Below are 22,151 nucleotides of genomic sequence, written 5' to 3' on the forward strand. Positions count from 1 at the left end.
TTCTGTAGCATGAGACAGCTTGATGTATAAGTACACAGTACACACCCCCTGGACATGACGCTAGTACGCATGTCACGGGGACATGCATCCAACGTATGCACTGTATAATAAGCTACAGCAGCACACCCTTCAACGTTAAGCACTTAAACAATATAAATGACTCTTTCCAGACCTATAGTTCATTTGCTGAAATCCCCTACAGAGTTTAGTTAAATGTTACATTGTTGTATATACAGTACATGTATTTCATTTAGAACAGTTTTTTTTAGCAAACCACGGTTGGCTAAAACCTGATGGAAGGTCACACACCTGTCCAGAACTATAGGTAACCAAAGAGGTGAAAGCACGCTATTATGTTATGTGTCACGTGTATTATGTTTTGTGTTTAGGTGACAGGTCGGGTACTGTTACCTGACCTGCCGCTGCACCCTTTAAAGTAGTTCCCTCCTGTGCCGTGTTGAGTACTGAATACATGGCAACAGTCTACCGAGAAATAATGGGTTAAGCCTACAAGGAAGTACCTGTGTGGTCAATTCACATAGGGTGTAAAGTCCATGGATAAGAAGGGACGACAGAGATTCCTGGATGGAGAGTTGGAGACCATTTCCTCATGACAAGTTGGTACAGCTTATTTGAATGCATGTTTGAATGCAATGTTTGTGGTACTGGAGGTGATTTTCAGAGAACAGTGGTAATAGTTTTTTTGTTTCAGGGAAATGGCCAGTGAGCTACAGAGAGGAGGCTCCGCTGTCGCAGGCACAGGTAAAGCTGTGTGGACATTTAAAGTTGACTTTTAAACTGAGCTGTGCGCTTATACTTAATAGCACACAAATCAGAATTTGCTCATGTTAAACTCTTATTTTATCGTTTGGCTGTAAGACTATACAAGCTGCTCACGACGCATTGAGAGCTTGTAGATCGTCTATTTTTACAATTTGTTGAAAAACTTTGGAACATTTTGTAAAGTTTTTGCCTTTGATATGCTCAAAATAAGGACGCCACGGTTGATGTTGTTAATATCTATTTTACGATGGATGACGAATCAGTTACTAGACTCAGTACTCAACTAAACTCATTGGTTTGGTGGCTGATTCCTGGGCTCATTTTCATACTTCTGTTAACTGACCTGAGCATGCGAAAACTAATATAATGATGCTCTACGGTTGCTAGTGAGGGTACCAAGCACAGTGCCAGCCAGTTGTTTGTAAACCTGGGGGTACCTACCTGTCAAGCCCTGTTAAGAAACTTAATGTACAAATTCATATGTCGTCTTGAAAAGTCTGAAAATCATGTTATTAAGATTTTAATTAACCCTGTCAAGAGTTCTACTCGGTTCTCTTCCATGATATGGAGACATTGGCGTAACAGCCTCTACTGACTTTGAACAGCTGTAGTTGGACTGTTTTTTTATGTGTTTTTTTTCTTTTTATTATTTTAATTGTTTTTACTGTGTGATTGTCATCTGTTGTATGGACCCTGAGTCTGAAATAAAGATTGAATTGAATTGACCTGTGCATCATAAATAACATTTTTAATCTCTTGAAAAGCTATTGTTTTTAAGATTTGCTTTTACTGTGTGATGTCTTTTATCCAATTGATATTGATATGTGCATATCCAACAATTAGTATTTACAACAACTGTTTTTACCTGCCATTCTTTTAAAATACTGTAGTGTTGCCTTTAATGAGTATGAGGTTTGTTTTCATTTGCACTTGTTAAACTCTTTAAAAATAAATCTTACAAGGGCTACCTGATAGCCAAGTGGTTAGGGCGTATACAACATGGACTCTAACGGTTTGATTCCCAGCCGGAGAATCACTGTGACATTTTCATTTTATTTATTCAAATAAAATGAAAATAACTTAAAAATGTCCTACACGTCTAAAGTTTTTTCATAAAGTGCTTGAGTGATTTTCTGTTCCTCACACAGCTAAAGAGAATGGTTACCATGGTGACCAGCAGTCGCTAAGGTTACGAAGGGCTCCATCCAGCGCGTCCAATCACAGTTCCCCTCAGTTCAACTGGAGTCCTTCCCAGGAGGATGAAGACGAGGAGCCTAGGGACCTCAGGGGCCTGCCGATGCCCATGGCCCTGAAGAGAGCTGTACGGTACGTCACTGCTTCTCAATGTGGGGTCCGGGGACCCCTGGGGGTCCTTGAAGGGGTTCCAGGGGGTCCCCAGCTAAATTATTTATAGTCAGTCATTTTGGTACAAAATGGTACAAATTCCATTTCTACACTCTCTTAAATTAAATTAAATTAACGCTGAGGATTTTACAGGGTGGATTGGGGTCCCAGAGATGTGAAATGGGGGTCCGTGGGCTAATGTATATCAAACTGGGGGTCCTTGAAAGAAGAATGTTTGAGAATCACTGCAGTACGTGTACAATGATGAACTGCCCAACACATTCATGACTGACAACTAATGGGTGGCAGGTTGCCACAGTTGGGTTGGTTTAGTTTGCCATGATGGTAAAATAATAAACATGTATCAGCTTGTGGATAGGCTATTTCCGCACGACATCATCGAACGACAAAGTATAAAATAGGGCTTGGATAATAATAAATGACAAGATGAATTATCGATATAGGATAGATAGCAAGAAAAACAAGCAGCTTGTGAAGACATCTTATTGTACCTCAAAATTAGGAATGAGGAATTTAAAGAAACCGTTCCAAAAAACAAAAACTCAAGATTACAAAGACACAATTCCTTACACAATCTAAATGATGCAGCATGGTGTTATTGTTGGAAACTGTGTAATATAAAATGAGTGAGAAAAACAGAACAAACAACAACAAAATGGTCATGCATTCTGCCTTATTTTGCGTTCCCTTTTTTTCTCTCTGTGTGTTCTTTCTCCACTGGTAATGTATAGAGCAGATAATTTAAAAAGAGAGCGTGTCTTTTGTCCGATCCAGACAGGTGCAGATGATGCACATTCCGGTGGTGAACAGTTGGAGAAGGAACAAGGTCAAGCTGCAGTCGCACAAGGACAATTTCCAAGGATTCCTGGCCTTCTTTGCACTGTGGAGGAAATCCCTGAACAAGATAGGAGGTGGGCTGATAGTTACAGTATACATCTAGGACTGTTGATAGGGTGGTCTGGTGCTTAGAAAGACCACTTACAACAGCCCATTCATAGGTTTGAACATCACACAATCCTACCTGCTCACTCAAATCACCCTGAATAAGAGTGGTAGTTATAACACAGAACCTTAAACATGTTGTAGGTATACCGGAAGAGTGTTGTTCCAAATGTATTGGAACAATACAAAATAAAGTGAGGCTTAGGGAATAGTAGTTAAATGATTAGCACACAGTTGTGTGTAATTTACAGTTAAACTGTCAAAAGTCCTCTGTTCATTGATTGATTGATGTACTTTATTTAGTAAGACATGAGAACAACAGTACAAATTCACAATCACAATACAAGGTCTACTAAACTGGAAGGCTCATAAAGCACTAAGCTTGTTTAAAATGAGTTTCCACGCACACAAATCATGTAAGAGACAGACAGATATACACACTACTATACAGAACGTCTTCCAATCAGCTTACAGGTTACTGGTATGAAATATAAAAAATATGTACAAGAGAAAAAAGAGGAAGGGGGGGGGGGGGGGTTAGGTTAAGACTTTGACAGGGGCCAGTTTGGAATTGCAGCCTCCTGAAGGTGTTTCTTTTTAAAGTGATTAGGGTTTTACACTCCTTTACTCCTTTTGGTAGGGCATTCCACATTTTTGTTGAATAGCATGAGAACGAGTTCATTCCCTTTGTTGAGCCAAATCTGGGTTGAACATGATCCGTGGGGAGCTGCCTTTGGTGTTATGATCGTGGACTTCATTTACGTTTTGGAATTATTTTGACAAATACATTCATCAAACATCTACTGTACTTAAGATGACAGAACACTATGCAACCCAAAAAAAAAAATAAAAAAAGAGACTTCTGTTTTTTTTTTTTTTTTGGGACAGTGTTCTGTCACTATGAACGTCAGATCTCACAAAAAAATAAATTAAAAAAAGCTATTAAAATATGTGATCTAACCTAAGGCCTATCCGCGCACCTTTTAAGCTGTGGCGGCTCAGGGGTGGAGTTATGAAATTTTTCTACTGTACCATTCATCCTAAGATATCATAACGTCATAGAAAAGGTAAGAAAACTTTAGTCCAAAATTCTCCTTTAAGGCACAGACGTAGCTGAAATGTGTTATGCTTTAGAGTCGGGCTCATGACCTGTGTCACCCCTACTCTGACTCTGCCAGGTAAACCAGAAACATTTATAATCTGACAAAATGTGTAGATTAGGATAATGAATTACTGTATGTTTAACCACACCTTTATGCAGTATTCGTAGTAAATAATGGTGTTCTTTTAAAACCAAAAACCTTTGACCTTGGACAGGAAACTTTGGTGGTGGTGTCCAGTCCTACTTCCTGTTCCTGAGGTTCCTGGTGGTTCTCAACTTCCTGTCTTTCCTGCTGCTCGCTGGGCTTGTCCTGGTCCCCAGCGTCATCTTCAGATCTGTTGAGAGCAGTGCTACCAACTCCACTAGTAAGAAAATACACAATACTCATTCTTCAGGGTTTTAAAGAAAAAATACCATGACATACTTTTTGTAACTTTCATTTATATTCATGTTATCAATATATTATCAAAGTTATTTGGGGTCCCTCTTGCAATATCATCACGGCCCACCAGTGGGGCCCCAGCCCACAGGTTGCGAATCGCTGCCATAGATAATATTGCCCCAATGCGGCAATGTCAGTCTTATCCACTGGGAAGTATGTTTGTTGTTGCAGTGGCATTATGATAATTTGGTCTACAGTACAGTTAATATTTATAGTTTATTGACTTGTATAATGATAAACCACAGATGCAAAATAATGGATTAACAAGGTTAAAATTTTAAATAAAAACATATAATGATAACAAACAAACATGAAAATGGCTGTATGTGCAAACCCTAAGGGGCAAAAATACATTTCACCACAAAAGGAACATAATGAAGGAGAAAAGAAAATAAGAAGGAGGTGTAAACAAACAAAAACTTGGATGAAGTAAAGTCACAAAATGCAGAATCAAACTGTGTGCTTCTTCTGCAACAGGTTATTCCAATTATATCCTCTTTCATTTAGCTCAAGATGGAGATCTATTGTATTTTCTCAGTCTGAAGGGGTGCCCAAATCTCTTTATTATTGCCAGGATGCCATCTCACAGTGCCAGGCAGCAGTATCCTAGCAACACGGATAGAATCTCAGTAGCAATAAGTGAACCAGAAAAACTAAGTGATGTGATTTCTATTCCCTCTAGGGAACTGAACTCAGGAAACGCTTGAAGGTGTGCTCTTTGCTTTGATTTTTAAAAGCAGAGAGAAAAGTATTTTGCCTTGATGATGTTGGTGTGGTGGGGGATTAAGAACCCCTACACTCCTAGAAGGACAGGGGTTCTTATCCCCTTTGGTCACTGTAGGCCACATTTAAATCCCCTTAGCTTATGTTATTATTGTCCCCACTGTTCTCAGGACTAAATTACCAATCATAAATTAAGACTTTTGGTCTAGGTTTGCACAACTAAAGGACAACCCAAAGAATGCATTTAAAAGATCGTTGTAAACGTGTTCATGCACCTGTACTTTTGTATGTATTCCCTAATAAGAATATTAATTTATACAATATAATGTGTTTTACTTAGGCAGGATGGACAACAGAGGTTTCAGCCACAGGCTGTCATCGGTATTCCTGCATTTAAACCCCACCAGAGCCTCTCGCTAGACTTCCCCTCTCCTACTCTGTCTCTCTCCGTACAAATCTCTTTAAACAACTTTGATTAAATCCTGAAACAACAGCAATCTGACTACAACTACATGTTCATTTTGTGGTGTTCAGGTCCAGAAGAATGCATGGCTTATGACCCTAATCCTCACGGTCTGGTGCCGTTCTACAACTACTTCCTGGATTTATTGTCTGGAACGGTGAGAAAACAACAACACACAACCGATTAGATTAACAGAACCAGTATCAGTCACATAGAGATCTACATGTTACTCCTGAAAATGTAACTCTTTTAAACATATAGTATATATTTTTTATTCTGTCAAATCTTGTTATTGACGTGTCCATGAACTCTCTCCTGATGCATGTAAAATGTACATTTTTACTTAAAACACTTTTGTTCTTTTGTGGCAGTTTTTGCTGTATTTAGACAGGGCCGAGAGGGTGGGAAGGACATGCAACACAGATAGAATCGAACCTGGGGGACAATGCACTCATGTAGTGGATACACTATGGTCATCTATTGGCACACCCCAAATCGCACCTTGTTGATCCAGTGTTTCTCTTCCTATGCATAGGGTTTCATGGCGTATTCCTATCTGTTCTATGGCTACTACAGAAACACCATGGTATATGGTGCAGACTTCTCCTACAACATCCCCCTGGCTTACCTCTTCACCACTGTCTTCTACTTTGCCTTCTGCCTCATCTGTATCATTGTGCGGTATGTAGTCCAAGAAAACAAACAAACACACACTCTCACACACGCACGCACACACACACACACACACACACACACACACACACACACACACACACACACACACACACACACACACACACACACACACACACACATGCAGGTCTTTTAATCAGTGGGAGGGCATATAAAGTGGGTCATAAGTTACTCGGATTGCGGAGAATTAATCACTTGAATTGAGGAACTTGACTTTATATTGAGTGAAAGGTTTCACCTACAGTGTGGTCTTTAGTTCACTAGGTAAAGTATTTTGTTGAAAAGTTTAGTTTAGATTTTAAAGTCCTACTTCATAGCCATTTGGCATTATCAGCTAAACAGTTGCATTTTAACAGAACATGGAATAAGTGCCTTCTAGATGGCAGTAAAAAAGATTTACTGTAACCCCCAGCCCCATGCCTTTTCTTAATCACAAGTAATCCCAAAACAGTTATTGTCATCGTTTTGAATAGTTGTATTGCATATTGCCTCTTAGTAGGGCAGTTTAGAGGCTCCGTGAGCACCCCAAAAACACATCTCTGTAACCTGTTTTTTTAGGACCCTAAAGGTGTCTAGTAATGATTTCCTCTTGTTGCCCTGGTCAACTAATGTCCCATGGGGTTTATTTTTAACCATTTCTGACACCTACCCCCAACCCAAACCATAAAATGGAGATAACAGAAAATACATAACTCTTGAAGTAAACAACCTACAGAGACAAATGAACACATTTTTCTATATCATTTGGACCCAAGGAATTAATTGAAGTGGTTAATATTAAGATTCAAGCACATTTTGACTCTATTTCAGGACAGAAACAGCAAAAAAATAGCAGAATATTTTGAAATCACATCTATATTTCTCTTTGTACTACATTTTTAAGGTGTATTATTTTTTACCATATGTCTTTTAGGACCCTAAAGGTGTCTAGTTAAGTTTTAATCTTGTTGCCCTGGTCAAATAATGTCCCATGGGGTTTATTTTAACCCTTTGTTACACCTATTCCCAACCCGAACCATACAATGGAGACAATAGAAAATACAATAACTCTTGAAGTAAACAACATACAGACAAATGAACACATTTCTATATATAATTTTGACCCAAGGAATTCATGAAAGTGGTTATTATTAAGATTCAAGCAGGTCTTGACTCTATTTCAGGACAGAAATGGCAAACAGAAAATGTTCACATTCACATCTATATTAATCCTATTAAATACTTAAGGTGTATTCTATTTTACCCCATGTTTTTTAGGACCCTCAATGGTGTCTAGTTAAGATTTCTTCTTGTTGCCCAGGTTAACTAATGTCCCATGGGGTTCATTTGGTGACCATTTTAAATCGATGTCCACAGGAGTGACGTTTTCATATCTGAACCAGACAACGTACAAAGACAAATAAACCCACTTTTTCATAGAATGTTAAATGTTTACACCAGGAATCTAATGGAAAGGTCACTGACATGGTACAACCATTCTTTATTGGTGAAAAACACACAACTATCAAATTCTGGCTTATATTTAGGCATAATATAACTTTCTTAAATAAAAACATAATTACACTGATCAGTATCATCCATCTCATCATCAAACTCCACCTCATCCTCTTCCCTCTCATCATCATCATCATCATCACTGATGACACCAGCAGCCAACAGGTCAATGAGAGATAGGGGCAGAATTGGCCCACAAGACCAGACAGGCTCCAAAATCCCTCTGTTTTCTGCCACCCCTGACCATCATCATTTTGGGGTGCTCACGGAGCCTCTAAACTGCCCTACTACCTCTTCATAATGCCGGTGTGCTACATATTGATTGGCTGCCAAAATGAGAAACCTCGCTGTACTCATGTGGCTCTAAACCAGAATTCATGAGGCGATCCTGAAATTAGTCACCCCCTGAGATCCCTAGTCCATGCGTTGCTGCCTAGTTAGACATTCTTTATAGGACAGAAAGAGAGGCACATTTCAGAAACTGCAATCCTTTCATTGTCTCCGCCAGGCCAAAAGGCATGGCCGAGAATATGTTTTGCACCCTGTCTGTCTGTCCGTCCATCCGTCCATCCATCCGTCCGTCCGTCCGTCCGTCCGTCCGTCCGTCCGTCCGTCCGTCCGTCCGTCCGTCCGTCCGTCCGTCCGTGAACAGCTAACTCCGGCACCGTTGGCTTGATCGCAGCAAAACTGTGCACACACACTCCCTGAATGCCAGAACTGAACCTCTGCCCCAAATGCCCAAATCAAGTTCCAGGTAAAGATAAGCCAGTCTTAAATCCCATGTCACAATAATCAGGGCAAGTTGAGTGACAAGTCCAGAACATTTTGTTTCAAGTACATTGTGTCATCATGATAATATGTTTGGATTTAGGCTGTATTTAGGCAAACTGATTCCGAAGATATCAAATCTATGACTGGAGTCCAAGTCACGTGACTCGAGGTTACACCTCTAGACCAGTGGTTCTCAAACTTTTCAGGCCGTGACCCCCCAAAATAATCTCATATAAACTAGCGTTATCCCGTTATAGGCAGCAATAGTCGGCGACCATATCAAACCATCAGGACCTGGAACTTAAACACCCAAGTCTCACCAATATTGGGCTACTTCCATTTCTACCATCTTGCCATCGTAAGTGAAGGTAATTATCTCCATACCAGATGATGCAGTAGTTCTAAGGAGTAACGTCATTAGCTATTCCATATAATGATGTCATCAAGGAATGACATCACAACATCATCATCACATCCAATACAATTGTCCTTTTAAATGTTTTATTTTCTATTTTCCAACAGAACTCCCTTCAGCAAATTGTAGCAGCAACATCCCCTGCCTTCTAACCTCTTCTGTAAGTTAGTTGCTCTGATTCACAGTGGTGCTGGTGTGTGAAATGTTTCACTGGACGATACATCTGAAAGGAGGACATGGGTATTACCTCTGCGCTGCTGTGGCAGTCGGACACAAGGTGTACTCATTTAGAGGTTACAGTAGCAGTAACAGGAACAGCCGTGGTCAGATTGAAGTCCACATGTTGAACACAGTGTCTCTACGCTGGGTGAAGTTGGCCCCAGTGACGAGGAGGAGTGGAAGAGGAGAACATCACCTTGAGGTTCCCTTCACAGCTGTTCTGGTAGAAGATATGGTCTATGTCTGGGGGGGATATCCTTACTGTAATGTGCTTTATTCATTTGATGTTGACAACCACAGATGGTCCAAACCCAATATTTCTGGTACTCTTCCAGGGAGGAGGTGCTTCCACTCAGCCTGTGTCTTGAGGAAGGTCATGTATGTTCATGGAGGATGCAACCAGCTGACTGGACGCACTAATGACATCTACAAGCTGGACACCACCACAATGGTCTGGTCTTTAATTAACACCAGAGGAACACCACCGCCTGCCTCAGCATTTCATTCTGCCACCATCATCGGGACTAAGATGTTTGTATTTGGGGGCTGCGGGGGCCGGGGGGAATACTACAACGTCATCAGAGTGTTTGACACAGAGACCAACTGCTGGCTGAGCACCCCTGCACAGCGTCTTCCAAGAGGACGCTGGGGTCATTCAGCCTTTGCCTACAATGGAGAGCTGTACATATTTGGTGGCAACGAGGACAACCAGAACTTCAATGATCTGTGGAAATTCAATCCACAGACCTGCTCATGTAAGAAGGTTAAGCTCAAAGGAAAAGCCCCGTGTGGGATGTCTAGGATGGTTTGTTGCATGGTGGGAGATCGTATTATCGTCTTTGGAGGATTGCACATATCTGATGACCTGTATATCTTAGATTTAATGTCTAATCTGAAGAGGTTATGCAAGCTGGCAGTTATTCAGTACCGTCTGGAGCAGTCTGAACTCCCACATAACATCAGGTGGGAACTGGCTGTCATGACTGCCAACAATAACTGAAAACAACATAGGCCTGTAAAAAGAGAAACAAACATGTGATCCCACTATAAATAAATAAATAAATAAATACATAAACTGCAAGTGGCAACAGGGTCCAAGCATCTAATATAAGAAGATTATGACATGATGATAAAGAGAAAGATGATGAATTGAAAGATGATGGCTCTCAGGAGAAAATGCAGATGAAGAAAAATAAAAACATCATGTGGTTCACAGTGACATTTGTAGACCAAGGGACCAGTGGAGATTATATCTCCATGCTGGCCTTGGAAGTTGGAACGCCCCGGGATTCCCCAGAGGTAATAAGTGGCTGATGTGGGAAGACGGATTCTCTGCTGGAACTGTTCCCTCCAAGACCCTCTGGATAAGTGGATGAAGATGGATGGATGGATGGATGGATTCACCACATTAAGACTAGAGAGACTTAACGATAGACTAAGTCGAGGACGAGTAGGCTATCAGCCCTATAGCGTCATTCCGTTATAGGCAGCAATAGTCAGCGACCATATCAAACCATCAGGACTTGGACCCCAAAAACACAAATATTCTGCTATTCTTTTTGCTGTTTCTGTCCTGAAATAGAGTCAAAATGTGCTTGAATCTTAATATTAACCACTTCAATTAATTCCTTGGGTCCAATTGATATAGAAAAATGTGTTCATTTGTCTCTGTAGGTTGTTTACTTCAAGAGTTATGTATTTTCTGTTATCTCCATTTTATGGTTTGATTGGGAATAGGTCAGAAAGGGTTAAAATGAACCCCATGGGCCATTATTTGACCAGGGCAACAAGAATAAATCTTAACTAGACACCATAAAGGTCCTAAAAAACATATGGTAAAAAAGAATACACCTTAAAAGTTTAGTACAAAGAGAAATATAGATGTGATAATTGTGATTTGAACATTTTCTGCAATTTTTTGGCTGTTTATGTCCTGAAATAGAGTGAAGATGTGCTTGAATCTTTATAATAACCACTTTAATGAATTCCTTGGGTCAAAATGATATAGAAAAATGTGTTCATTTGTCGCTGTATGTTGTTTACTTCAAGAGTTATGGTATTCTCTGTTATCACCATGTTATGGTTTGGGTTGGGGGTAGGTGTCAGAAAGGGTTAAAAATAAACCCCATGGGACATTAGTTGACCAGGGCAACAAGAAATCATAACTAGACACCTTTAGGGTCCTAAAAAAAACAGGTTACAGAGATGTGTTCTTGGGGTGCTCACGGAGCCTCTAAACTGCCCTACTATCTGGACAACAAGAGAAGCAGAGAAAGAGAGAGAGACAGTTTAATTGAATTAGTGCTAAAAGGATAACACAAAAGGCCCTAAGGGCTTGTTTCCATTGTAAATCATCAGAGAGAGAGAGAGAGAGAGAGAGAGAGAGAGAGAGAGAGAGAGAGAGAGAGAGAGAGAGAGAGAGAGAGAGAGAGAGAGAGAGAGAGAGAGAGAGAGAGAGAGAGAGAGAGCGAGAGCGAGCACTATATGCACTTCTCTGGAACGTTTGTGATGTTGAATGTGACACACCAGGACAATAAAAGACAGAAAGGCATTCTTTTGATTGATCTATGATCGGCTGTATCTGTATTCACCCTCCCCTGATTGGTTGTTCTTGCAGCATGGGGACTGCAGCTCGTGTTGCTGTAGCGACGGGAGGCGGGGCTGCCGGCAGTTACAGCAAAACGGTGTTCACGAGCTGGGACTATGGTTGCCAAGGAGACCGAGCCACCAAGCTGAAGCAGAAGAACGTCCACTATCAGCTACAGGTCAGAGAACAGTGTCTTAACATCCACTATCAGCTACAGGTCAGAGAACAGTGTCTTAACATCCACTATCAGCTACAGGTCAGAGAACAGTGTCTATTTAACATCCACTATCAGCTACAGGTCAGAGAACAGTGTCTATTTAACATCCACTATCAGCTACAGGTCAGAGTACAGTGTTTGATTTATTTATTCGCACAATAATAAACATTACAAAGGTAACATTATTAAAAACAATACAGAAATAAGTGCAGGTGAGAAAAAGAAACCCATAAAGGGCTTATAAAGGGTTCTCACCTAAAAAATAATAAACAAGTAGTTAAACATAATAATCAAGTTAAACATAATAATCAAACATAAGACATGACAAACAACAAATACCTAGTGTGCAGTTGTGTGTGTGTGTGTGTGTGTGTGTGTGTGTGTGTGTGTGTGTGTGTGTGTGTGTGTGTGTGTGTGTGTGTGTGTGTGTGTGTGTGTGTGTGTGTGTGTGTGTGTGTGTGTGTGTGTGTGTGTGTGTGTGTGTGTGTGCGCGCGTGCACGTGTCTGCACATGTGTGTGTGGTTGTGTATGCAGAAAGCTACGTTATATGGTAGAAGAGGCTTGATTCATCAGGCTGGCCCTCAGTCTATGTTTAAAGTTACTGAGTGAAGATGAGGAGTTGGCAATGAGTATGACTGTGAGTGGATTAACATGTGGATTAACATCCACTATCAGCTACAGGTCAGAGAACAGTGTCTATTTAACATCCACTATCAGCTACAGGTCAGAGAACAGTGTTTAACATCCACTATCAGCTACAGGTCAGAGAACAGTGTCTATTTAACATCCACTATCAGCTACAGGTCAGAGAACAGTGTTTAACATCCACTATCAGCTACAGGTCAGAGAACAGTGTCTATTTAACATCCACTATCAGCTACAGGTCAGAGAACAGTGTTTAACATCCACTATCAGCTACAGGTCAGAGAACAGTGTCTATTTAACATCCACTATCAGCTACAGGTCAGAGAACAGTGTTTAACATCCACTATCAGCTACAGGTCAGAGAACAGTGTGTCTAACATCCACTATCAGCTACAAGTCAGAGAACAGTGTCTACTACATCCACTATCAGCTACAGGTCAGAGAACAGTGTCTATTTAACATCCACTACCAGCTACAGGTCAGAGAACAGTGTCTACTACATCCACTATCAGCTACAAGTCAGAGAACAGTGTCTACTACATCCACTATCAGCTACAGGTCAGAGAACAGTGTCTACTACATCCACTATCAGCTACAGGTCAGAGAACAGTGTCTATTTAACATCCACTATCAGCTACAGGTCAGAGAACAGTGTTTAACATCCACTATCAGCTACAGGTCAGAGAACAGTGTCTAACATCCACTATCAGCTACAGGTCAGAGAACAGTGTCTACTACATCCACTATCAGCTACAGGTCAGAGAACAGTGTCTAACATCCGCTATCAGCTACAGGTCAGAGAACAGTGTTTAACATCCACTATCAGCTACAGGTCAGAGAACAGTGTCTAACATCCACTATCAGCTACAGGTCAGAGAACAGTGTCTAATGTACAAATGCACATAAACACACATAAATACAGAAATATTATTGTAAGGGACTGGCCCAATAAGCGGCTGGAAACAGCACAGAGTGCTATTCATCCAAAGTGCACAGACAGGTTAAGGGCATCAGCAGCAAAAGGTGGCATGGTGGTCGGCAGCTCCACCATGTCCTAATACTAACTAAAACTGAGTGTGTTTGTTTCTGGCCGCCTTTTATACTCAGCTGAGCCAATCAAGTGTGAGTCAATCAAGTGTGGGTTCAACCATGTTGCAGGTTACCTCAAACATGCAACAAATCTAACCCACACATTCCATTAAACATCTGAATCAATACCCCTGGTAAAAATACATATAACTTCAGCACCCTATTGCAAAACAAACCTTATCACATTATTAGCAGCTTCCAATATACAACACAAAACCCCCCTCTCTCTTCTACTGTGGTCCAGTCCAAACCCATATATGGTGCTCGGGCACCCTGGGGACTCTTTTGCCCGAACACCCTGGAACAGACAGACATAAGCAGTAATAAAATCACAATCCAACATCCCATATATATTGCCAAATATTATATTGCACTAAAACATATTGCACATTCCTCTTATAGTATTGCACTGACTATATTGCACTTGCCCATCATGATCCAATATCCTTGTGTGCAAATATACATAAATCAATAAATACTGTTACAATATATCCGTGCAAAATAAGTGGTGTGCAAAATAGTGCCAATTATAAGTAACGGAGGACCTCTTCGTTACAATTGTATACACAAAATGAATGCTTAGGTCAGGACATCGCTTAGTTTGATTCATGTAAGTTTGATATCATTATTATGAATTGTAAATAGTAAACTGTGAATGAGGAAATCTCTGCCCCTCCCCGCCCTCCCTCTCCCTCCATTAGGTGGACCTAGAGGAAGAGAGGATAAAGAGAGAGGCGGCCTCTCTGACGTTGTGTCGTAAGGTCTTTCTGTATTCCCTGCGTTTCGTCCTGACTCTGGTGACGCTTGCCCTCATAGCGGCAGCCTTTTTCGGGATCTTCGAGGCCACCGTCTTCAGCCAGGTCAGCCACTACCCGGTCATGATGTGGATGTGTGCATCAGTGTTGATTTTGACAGCACATTTTGATTTAGTTTTAGTCATAGTCTTTTGAATAAAATTCTATTTAGTTGTAATCATATTTTAGTCATCTGAAATGTTTTAGTTTTTGTCTAGTTTCGTCGACTAAATATCATAAGGTTATAGTCGACTAAATCTACAGTTGATTTAGTTGACTAAAATGTATTTTGTCGGTGCCTTGATGGCGTCGTAATGGCTGATTTTACACTTGGTTGCATGCTGAAAATAGCCGATCTACAAGCTCACAACGCGTCTCAGCGCGACGCGTTGTGAGCTTGTAGATCGGCTATTTTCAGAGCGCGATACGAAGAAGGTCCACAGACTGTAGCTCATGTAAACACTCCATACTTAGTAACTCGACCTGAGTTGGCTCTGTACTTGGCCTACTCTTTTACCCTTCTACTACACCAAATCTCTTCGCCGAAAATAGCCAATCTACAAGATCGGCTTGGCCGTAGATCTATATTGTAGATCTGCTATTTTCGACGAATGTTCCCTCCCATGGAATGCTAGGGTTCAAGTGGTTACAGTAGCTGCAATATATTGGCTTGAAAGGTCTCTATACCAATAAACTGCACTTACAGTAAGGGTGCTACACAGCGTGTTCTTTTAATCTTTTATGATTGTCTTCCATTGATCCAGCAACGTCCTTGATGAAATTTGTAATGTTTGTGGGTGTAACAGTTGTTTGAAGTTTGACCTTTGACCCATCTTTGCCATACAGAGTAAGAGCGGAGAGGAGGGGTTTCGGGGATTGTTTTTTGAGTACCTGCCTTCCATAGTCATCACCGCTGGAAACTTCATAGTGCCTGTGCTCTGTGACCAGATCGCTCTGCTGGAGAGATACTCCCCCAGCACCACTGTCATAATGGCACTGTTAAGGTATGTGTGTGCGTGTGTGTGTGTGTGTGCGTGCGCGTGCGTGTGTGTGTGTGTGCGTGCGTGTGCGTGTGCGTGTGCGTGTGCGTGTGCGCGTGCATGTGCGTGCGTGCGCGTGCGTGCGTGCATGTGTGCGTGCGTGCGTGCGTGTGTGTGTGTGTGCGTGTGTGTGCGTGTGTGTGTGTATGCATATGTGCATTTGAGTTTAGGTTATTTGCATATAACTGATCTAACACAACACATAAGATAATAGCAAAGCAAAGCAAAGCTGAGATAAACAAACCTCATAGAAGAACATAACTCTTCAAACGAAAATGAAAAAAATTATCATGACAATATCACTAATGAACTGGATAACAGAAACCAGACAATCACCGAAAATCTACTAAATAAGTCTCCACCATATATATCAATGACATCCTCTTTGTGTCTCCTGGCAGGTCAGTGTTCCTGCGTATGGTCAGCCTTGGGGTTCTCCTCATCACCCTGTGGGGTCAGGTCACCTGTGCTGGTGATGTGAATAATGATAAGTGTAAACTCTGCCAATACAACCATGCAGAATATCCGGTAATTACACAGCAACTAACAACTAACTGTCCTGAACATGATGTCCTCTATATCGGTGATTCTCAACCTTTTTAATTTGAAGGAGTGAAGATTTGTATCTCTGAGACCCCTAAGAGCATTTATATTGTTAGGGACACCCTGGTCAAAATAGCCCTTATTGTAGCTTATATCCTCTAATTGTGAAGTTCTAGATATTTTTACCTTTTTTTGCTTTTTTGTGTGTAAATTTGAATATTTTAAATGTTTGAACATATTTAAAAAAATGTACGCCAGGTTGAAATTATATATTGTGTATAATTTAGCTGGTGACCTCCTGCCCTGTGTGTGTGTGTGTGTGTGTGTGTGTGTGTGTGTGTGTGTGTGTGTGTGTGTGTGTGTGTGTGTGTGTGTGTGTGTGTGTGTGTGTGTGTGTGTGTGTGTGTGTGTGTGTGTGTGTGTGTGTTGATGCAGTGCTGGGAAACTAGTGTGGGCCAGGAGATGTACAAGCTAGCATTGTTTGACCTCCTCATCACCATCGCTATGCTCGTCCTGATAGAGTTCCCACGCAGGTACAACAATACACACCACTTTATCATCTTTGATTGAAAGCATCCCTGTTCTGGAGGGAACATTCGCCCCCACCCCAAACAAAAATAGCCGATCTACAAGCGCACAACACGTGGCAAAGCGACGCGTTGTGAGCTTGTAGATCGGCTACTTTGGGCAAAGATTTATATAGGGTTTAAGTGTTTAATTGCATGTCAGTGTTATTACAGTTGTATGGGTGTGTATATTTGTGTGCCTGTGTGTGTCAGGATGGTGGTGGACAGCTGTTCCAACAGACTGGTCCAGTGGGTTGGCCGTCAGGAGTTCCTGGTTCCTCCCAACGTGCTGGGCCTTGTCTACGGTCAGACGGTGGTCTGGACGGGTGCTCTCTTCTGCCCCCTGCTGCCAGTCATCAACACCATGAAGTTCATCATCCTCTTCTACTGCAAGAAGGTGAAGATAATGGTTAACCACTGAAACCTCATATGGTTGACCGGAGTCCCGCAGGGCTCTATAGTAGTGTCTTTCCTGTTTTCTGTTATTGTGGGGAAAGCTTTTCGACGTGTTGTGAGCTTGTCGATCTGCTATTTTCTGCAAAAGCTTTCCCCACAATATGCTGGGGTTTAAGTGGTTAATGCTATACGTAGATATGTTATGTTACAGGATCATCACGCTCCACCATTATCCACACTTTACATTATTACTACTACAGTACAGAAAAGTGCAGCTTTACAGCTGCTCGGTAGGATGGGTAAATGCAGAGCATGAATTCCACCTTATCAGCAGCATAGACATATAAAGGTAGACGCCTCCTCCGGCTCTGAGGTGGCTGTATCTCGGGCGCCATTTTGGAGAAGGCTTCCTGACTACTGGCCAATCACAGCACGTCTTTTCCGGGACTTGGCAGAATCAAGTCAAATCTAAAAATTATAACGGGATATTTTTATACAACTAGATTCTGACAAGTCCCGGAAAAGTACGCGCTGTGACTGAGTAGTCGGGAAGCTTGCCTTCTCCAAAATGGTCCCCACGATACAGGTCGCTCCAATGAACTAAGTCTAGGTTTCTATATCTATGGTCAGCAGACCCAAACCCAACACAGAACTGTCCTCTCATTAGGGTACTGAAAACATCTAGTTCTTAGGCATGACCACCAGGTTTGCTGTCCATGGTGCTGAAAGATGTTTAGTTCATCTGTGTGGAGTGTCATTATTACATTGCAACTATGTTGACAGACTAATGATGACTACTATTTAAAAAAAATCACAGATGAATCCCATTTTGATGCAAAGGATTCAGGAAAAACAATACCACTGGCCTTCCCCAAAGTACCACCAGAAGCAGATATATCTTAACAATAATTACTTTTTTGCAAAAAACTGGAAATAAAACGAATACAGACCTCCCACAGAAAAGTCTTTAAAAAAAGGAAATACAGTAAAATACTACAGAACAAAAACACAAATGTCCCTCTGTCATTAGTCATTAGTCAATGACCACATACTTTTTTCCTAGGTCAGTGTTCCCGTCAGATGTTGCATCACCAATAATCACAGCCATAAATGTTAGTACATCAGTCATTCCTTAGTGGTGTCAGCAGTAGGCCCAGAAAAGGAAACAGCAGTAATTATACAAGAAGTACGGAGATGATGGTCCTTACAGTAAATGTGTACACACGCACACGCACACGCGCGCACACACACACACACACACACACACACACACACACACACACACACACACACACACACACACACACACACACACACACACACACACACACACACACACACACACACACACACACACACACACACACACACACACACATTTTCTCAGCTGTGTAGTCTCAATTGGATGCTTCCTTGTTTGGCTTTGCCTGTTTGCTGCTTAAATCGTCTTTGTGTGGCGGACACTGTTCACTGTTCACTGGCACACACACACACACTGTCACACTGTGTGTGTGTGTGTGTGTGTGTGTGTGTGTGTGTGTGTGTGTGTGTGTGTGTGTGTGTGTGTGTGTGTGTGTGTGTGTGTGTGTGTGTGTGTGTGTGTGTGTGTGTGTGTGTGTGTGTGTGTGTGTGTGTGTGTGTGTGTGGACACGAATTTGCGAGCACCGCAGACAGCCAAAAGCTGTGTCTGACTCTGAATTCAGAGGCTGCACACTTTGAAGGCTGTAGCCTACGAAGACGGCGTACGCTGCGTCCTACTAAGGCTCTATAGACCACCACAGTGCCTTGTGAAATATTTGAATCAGCCTGCGACATGGGACAGGCCTTGGCGTGCCTCTGTGATTATGATCGGGCTTTAAATGTAGGTTCAAGTGCGCAGCCCCTGAATTGGGACACAGTTGACGGTTAACTCCTTCCTTCTTCACTGTACAGATCACTCTGTTTAATAACTGCCGTCCTGCAGTGAAGACGTTCCGATCCACCACCTCAGCTTTCTTCTTCCTGGTCGTATTGCTGTTTGGGTGGATCCTCGCTGTTGCTGTCATGATCTACAGTATGGCTGAGTGAGTGTTAGGCCCACAACGGCTATCTGTAGCCCAGCCACATTCATACATAACTGTAAGGCCCTCAGTTGTAATATTACAACATAACTTTCATCTATTTAAAATAAATGTAATGTTTTTTTAGAGACCACATTTACATAGTCAATGGATCCTTCTGTTTATCCTCGCAATGCCATTGGATGTTAAATGTGTTTATAGGTCCGACCCTACGGCCATGAACTCACACAATATGTGAACACACTTTTTCACCCGCCATTTAGAAATTTCTGAAAATCTTTCAAAATTGTTCGTTCTTCTCATGTCTGAATGACAGGAAATCTGCAGAGCAGGTCCACAGGATATGCATGAAAGCAGTTTGTGAGACGCTAAGAGATTGGTCAGAAATTGAGCATATTTTCAGAATGTTAAATTGTAACTTATATTATAAATAGAAACGTATTAAAACATTATAAAGCAGAGGCCTCCTGCAACAACATATGGAAGGTGAAAGAAAGGAGAAAATGGCAATTATTTTCTATATCTTGCATGGGGAAACATTCACCCCTGGGAGCTGACCAGCATGATCATTGTCTTGTACTGTTGGCCATTGAGCAGCTCCACTCCAGCAGTTGGGAGTTACAAATGCCTTGCTGAAGGACACTTTGATGTTAGCTGTTCTGTGAGAGATTAATTACATTCCTACCCCAGTTGGGCAACAACCTCTAGCCTGCCACCGCCTTTAATACCACATATAGTCAAATGTAATAATTATTGCACTAATTGAGGTTTTTGTACACTAATTGTTGAATTAAAAGCGGTTTGTCTTGTCCTCCCCAGGATCCACCCATCCATGAGCTGTGGGCCGTTCCGTTTTTTCCCTACCATGTGGGCCATCGTCCCGACCTCCTTCTACAATCTGTCAAAAACCACCCAAGAGTTTCTCTTCGCCATCGGCTCCCAGGCCTTCTCCATTCCTCTGTGCTTGTTCTTTTTGTGAGTATAAGATTAAGAGCGTATACCGCATGTATATATAATGCTGCTGTCAGGCAGAAACCTTGTATCTCCATATTTCAAAACTTCTTTTCAATAAAGTTTTTTTCATAAATTAATGCCCTTCTTCTTCATACTACAGTAAAGTAGTAAAAATAGCGGATCTACAAGCTCACAATGTGTGTGAAAGTGGTTAAATCTTTCTGTGTGTTTTATGAATATCGAACATATTGAAAGTATTAACAAGAACTTGTGACTAAATTGTTCTTTATTCCATTTTACGAAAAGAAACAAGTTTATCCATCCATCCATCCTTCCATCCCTCTATCTATCCATCTATCCATCTATCCATCTATCCATCTATCCATCTATCCATCTATCCATCTATCCATCTATCCATCTATCTCTCTCTCTATATATGTATATATATATATAAAATCTACGATCCAGTGTGAGCTCGTAGATCAGCTATTTTTGGCATGTGACACAGTTGTACGACGAACTATATCGGCCTTAAATCAGCTATAACTATCACTGTTTCTGTATTGCCTAGCTCATGTTCTAAACATCTCCATTCCTCAACAGTGTGTTGATGTTTTACTTCATCGCCTTAGCTGCTGTCTATGGAAAAAGTGTCGCCTTACTAAAAAATCAACTTAAACTGGTAAGTCATGGGCATTTGAATATTCTATGATATTATATACTGTATATAAAGAGTATATAGTTAAAGCAGTGTTTTGATAGGCCCATTATATTCTTTTATTCATTTGTATTATTACGCAGTAATACATAGTGGCGTAGAAGTAAAAGTATTGAAAATTGGAAATACTCCAGAAAACTACCTCAAAAGTGTACTTGAGTAAATGTACTTAGTTGTCATTCATGTAGTTTTGGGTGTGTGTGGTTATTGTTAACAGGAGGGTCGGGATAAGCAGTTCCTTGTCAAGCAGATTGAGGAGCTCACTCGGAAGCTTGGAATTACAAAAGGCCAAACGGAGCCGTGGGACTGATCTACAGTGACCGTGATTGATTGATTGATTGATTGATTGATTGATTGATTGATTGATTGATTTAATACTTTATTAGACATAAATGTAAAGAGCATGAGGTACAGTCAGACATTTGAGCTAAAAGGATACCACAAAAAAAGTCCTGGCTGACTTGTTTCCATTGTGGTCCTATGTATTGATGACTTCCACACAGTTATTATTATATATGTATTTGCCTCAAACTGTGGCCAAAGGGTGATGAATGGAAACTAATAGGCCTACTAACAATATGGCTTATATTGTCCTCTATATCTTAATTGTATACATTGTAATATTATATGTTTCTTTTTTTTTTTTTTTGGCTTTACACATGTGCCAAAGAGTAGAATAAATGAATGTATTTTACTTTATTTAAATAATAGCTTTCTTGAGCTGTGATAGATATATTTTCTGTTTTTATAATAGCTACACAATTCAAAGGGAAATACATTTATTTTCAGAATAACTCTGTTTCCATGTATGCTACTGGGAGAGAATAAACTATATAAAACCATATATGAAGTAAATATTTGTCAGAAAATGTGTGATTCGTGTTGGTTTAATTTTCCAGTCGTATGTTTTGTAAACAAAGCGGTGGTAAAACCTGTCATGAAATCACTTGGAACCTCGAAGCCATAATAAAATGTAGTATTGCGCCCTCTAGCGCCATGATGATATATGTTTCAAAATGTGTCATGTTTACGTCTGGTTTCGGCGAGAGTACTCAGCAGAGTAGAATGAAACCCAGAGAGACCCCCAACTTCCATTTGGGTCCAGGTCCCAGTTGAAGGTAATTAAGTAC

General features: G+C 41.0%; 1 protein-coding gene across 1 annotated transcript; it reads left to right on the top strand.

Annotated features, from left to right (window-relative positions):
• Nucleotides 1–716: 716 nt before the first annotated feature.
• On the top strand, nucleotides 717–21,357 carry tmc4 (transmembrane channel-like 4; the record flags this gene model as incomplete). Its single annotated transcript, XM_080425787.1, has 16 exons — nucleotides 717–762; nucleotides 1,932–2,109; nucleotides 2,923–3,059; nucleotides 4,408–4,557; nucleotides 5,892–5,977; nucleotides 6,356–6,501; nucleotides 12,030–12,177; nucleotides 14,652–14,810; nucleotides 15,591–15,748; nucleotides 16,186–16,312; nucleotides 16,763–16,860; nucleotides 17,107–17,290; nucleotides 19,222–19,352; nucleotides 20,169–20,324; nucleotides 20,907–20,985; nucleotides 21,239–21,357. 16 exons carry the CDS (start codon nucleotides 717–719, stop codon nucleotides 21,329–21,331), a joined length of 2,076 nt encoding a protein of 691 aa, XP_080281913.1. The 3' UTR covers nucleotides 21,332–21,357.
• Between the last annotated feature and the right edge of the window lie 794 nt (nucleotides 21,358–22,151).

The sequence above is a fragment of the Gymnoscopelus braueri genome (genome assembly GCF_963280865.1).
Source record: "Gymnoscopelus braueri genome assembly, chromosome: 4".
NCBI classification, from domain to species: Eukaryota; Metazoa; Chordata; class Actinopteri; order Myctophiformes; family Myctophidae; genus Gymnoscopelus; species Gymnoscopelus braueri.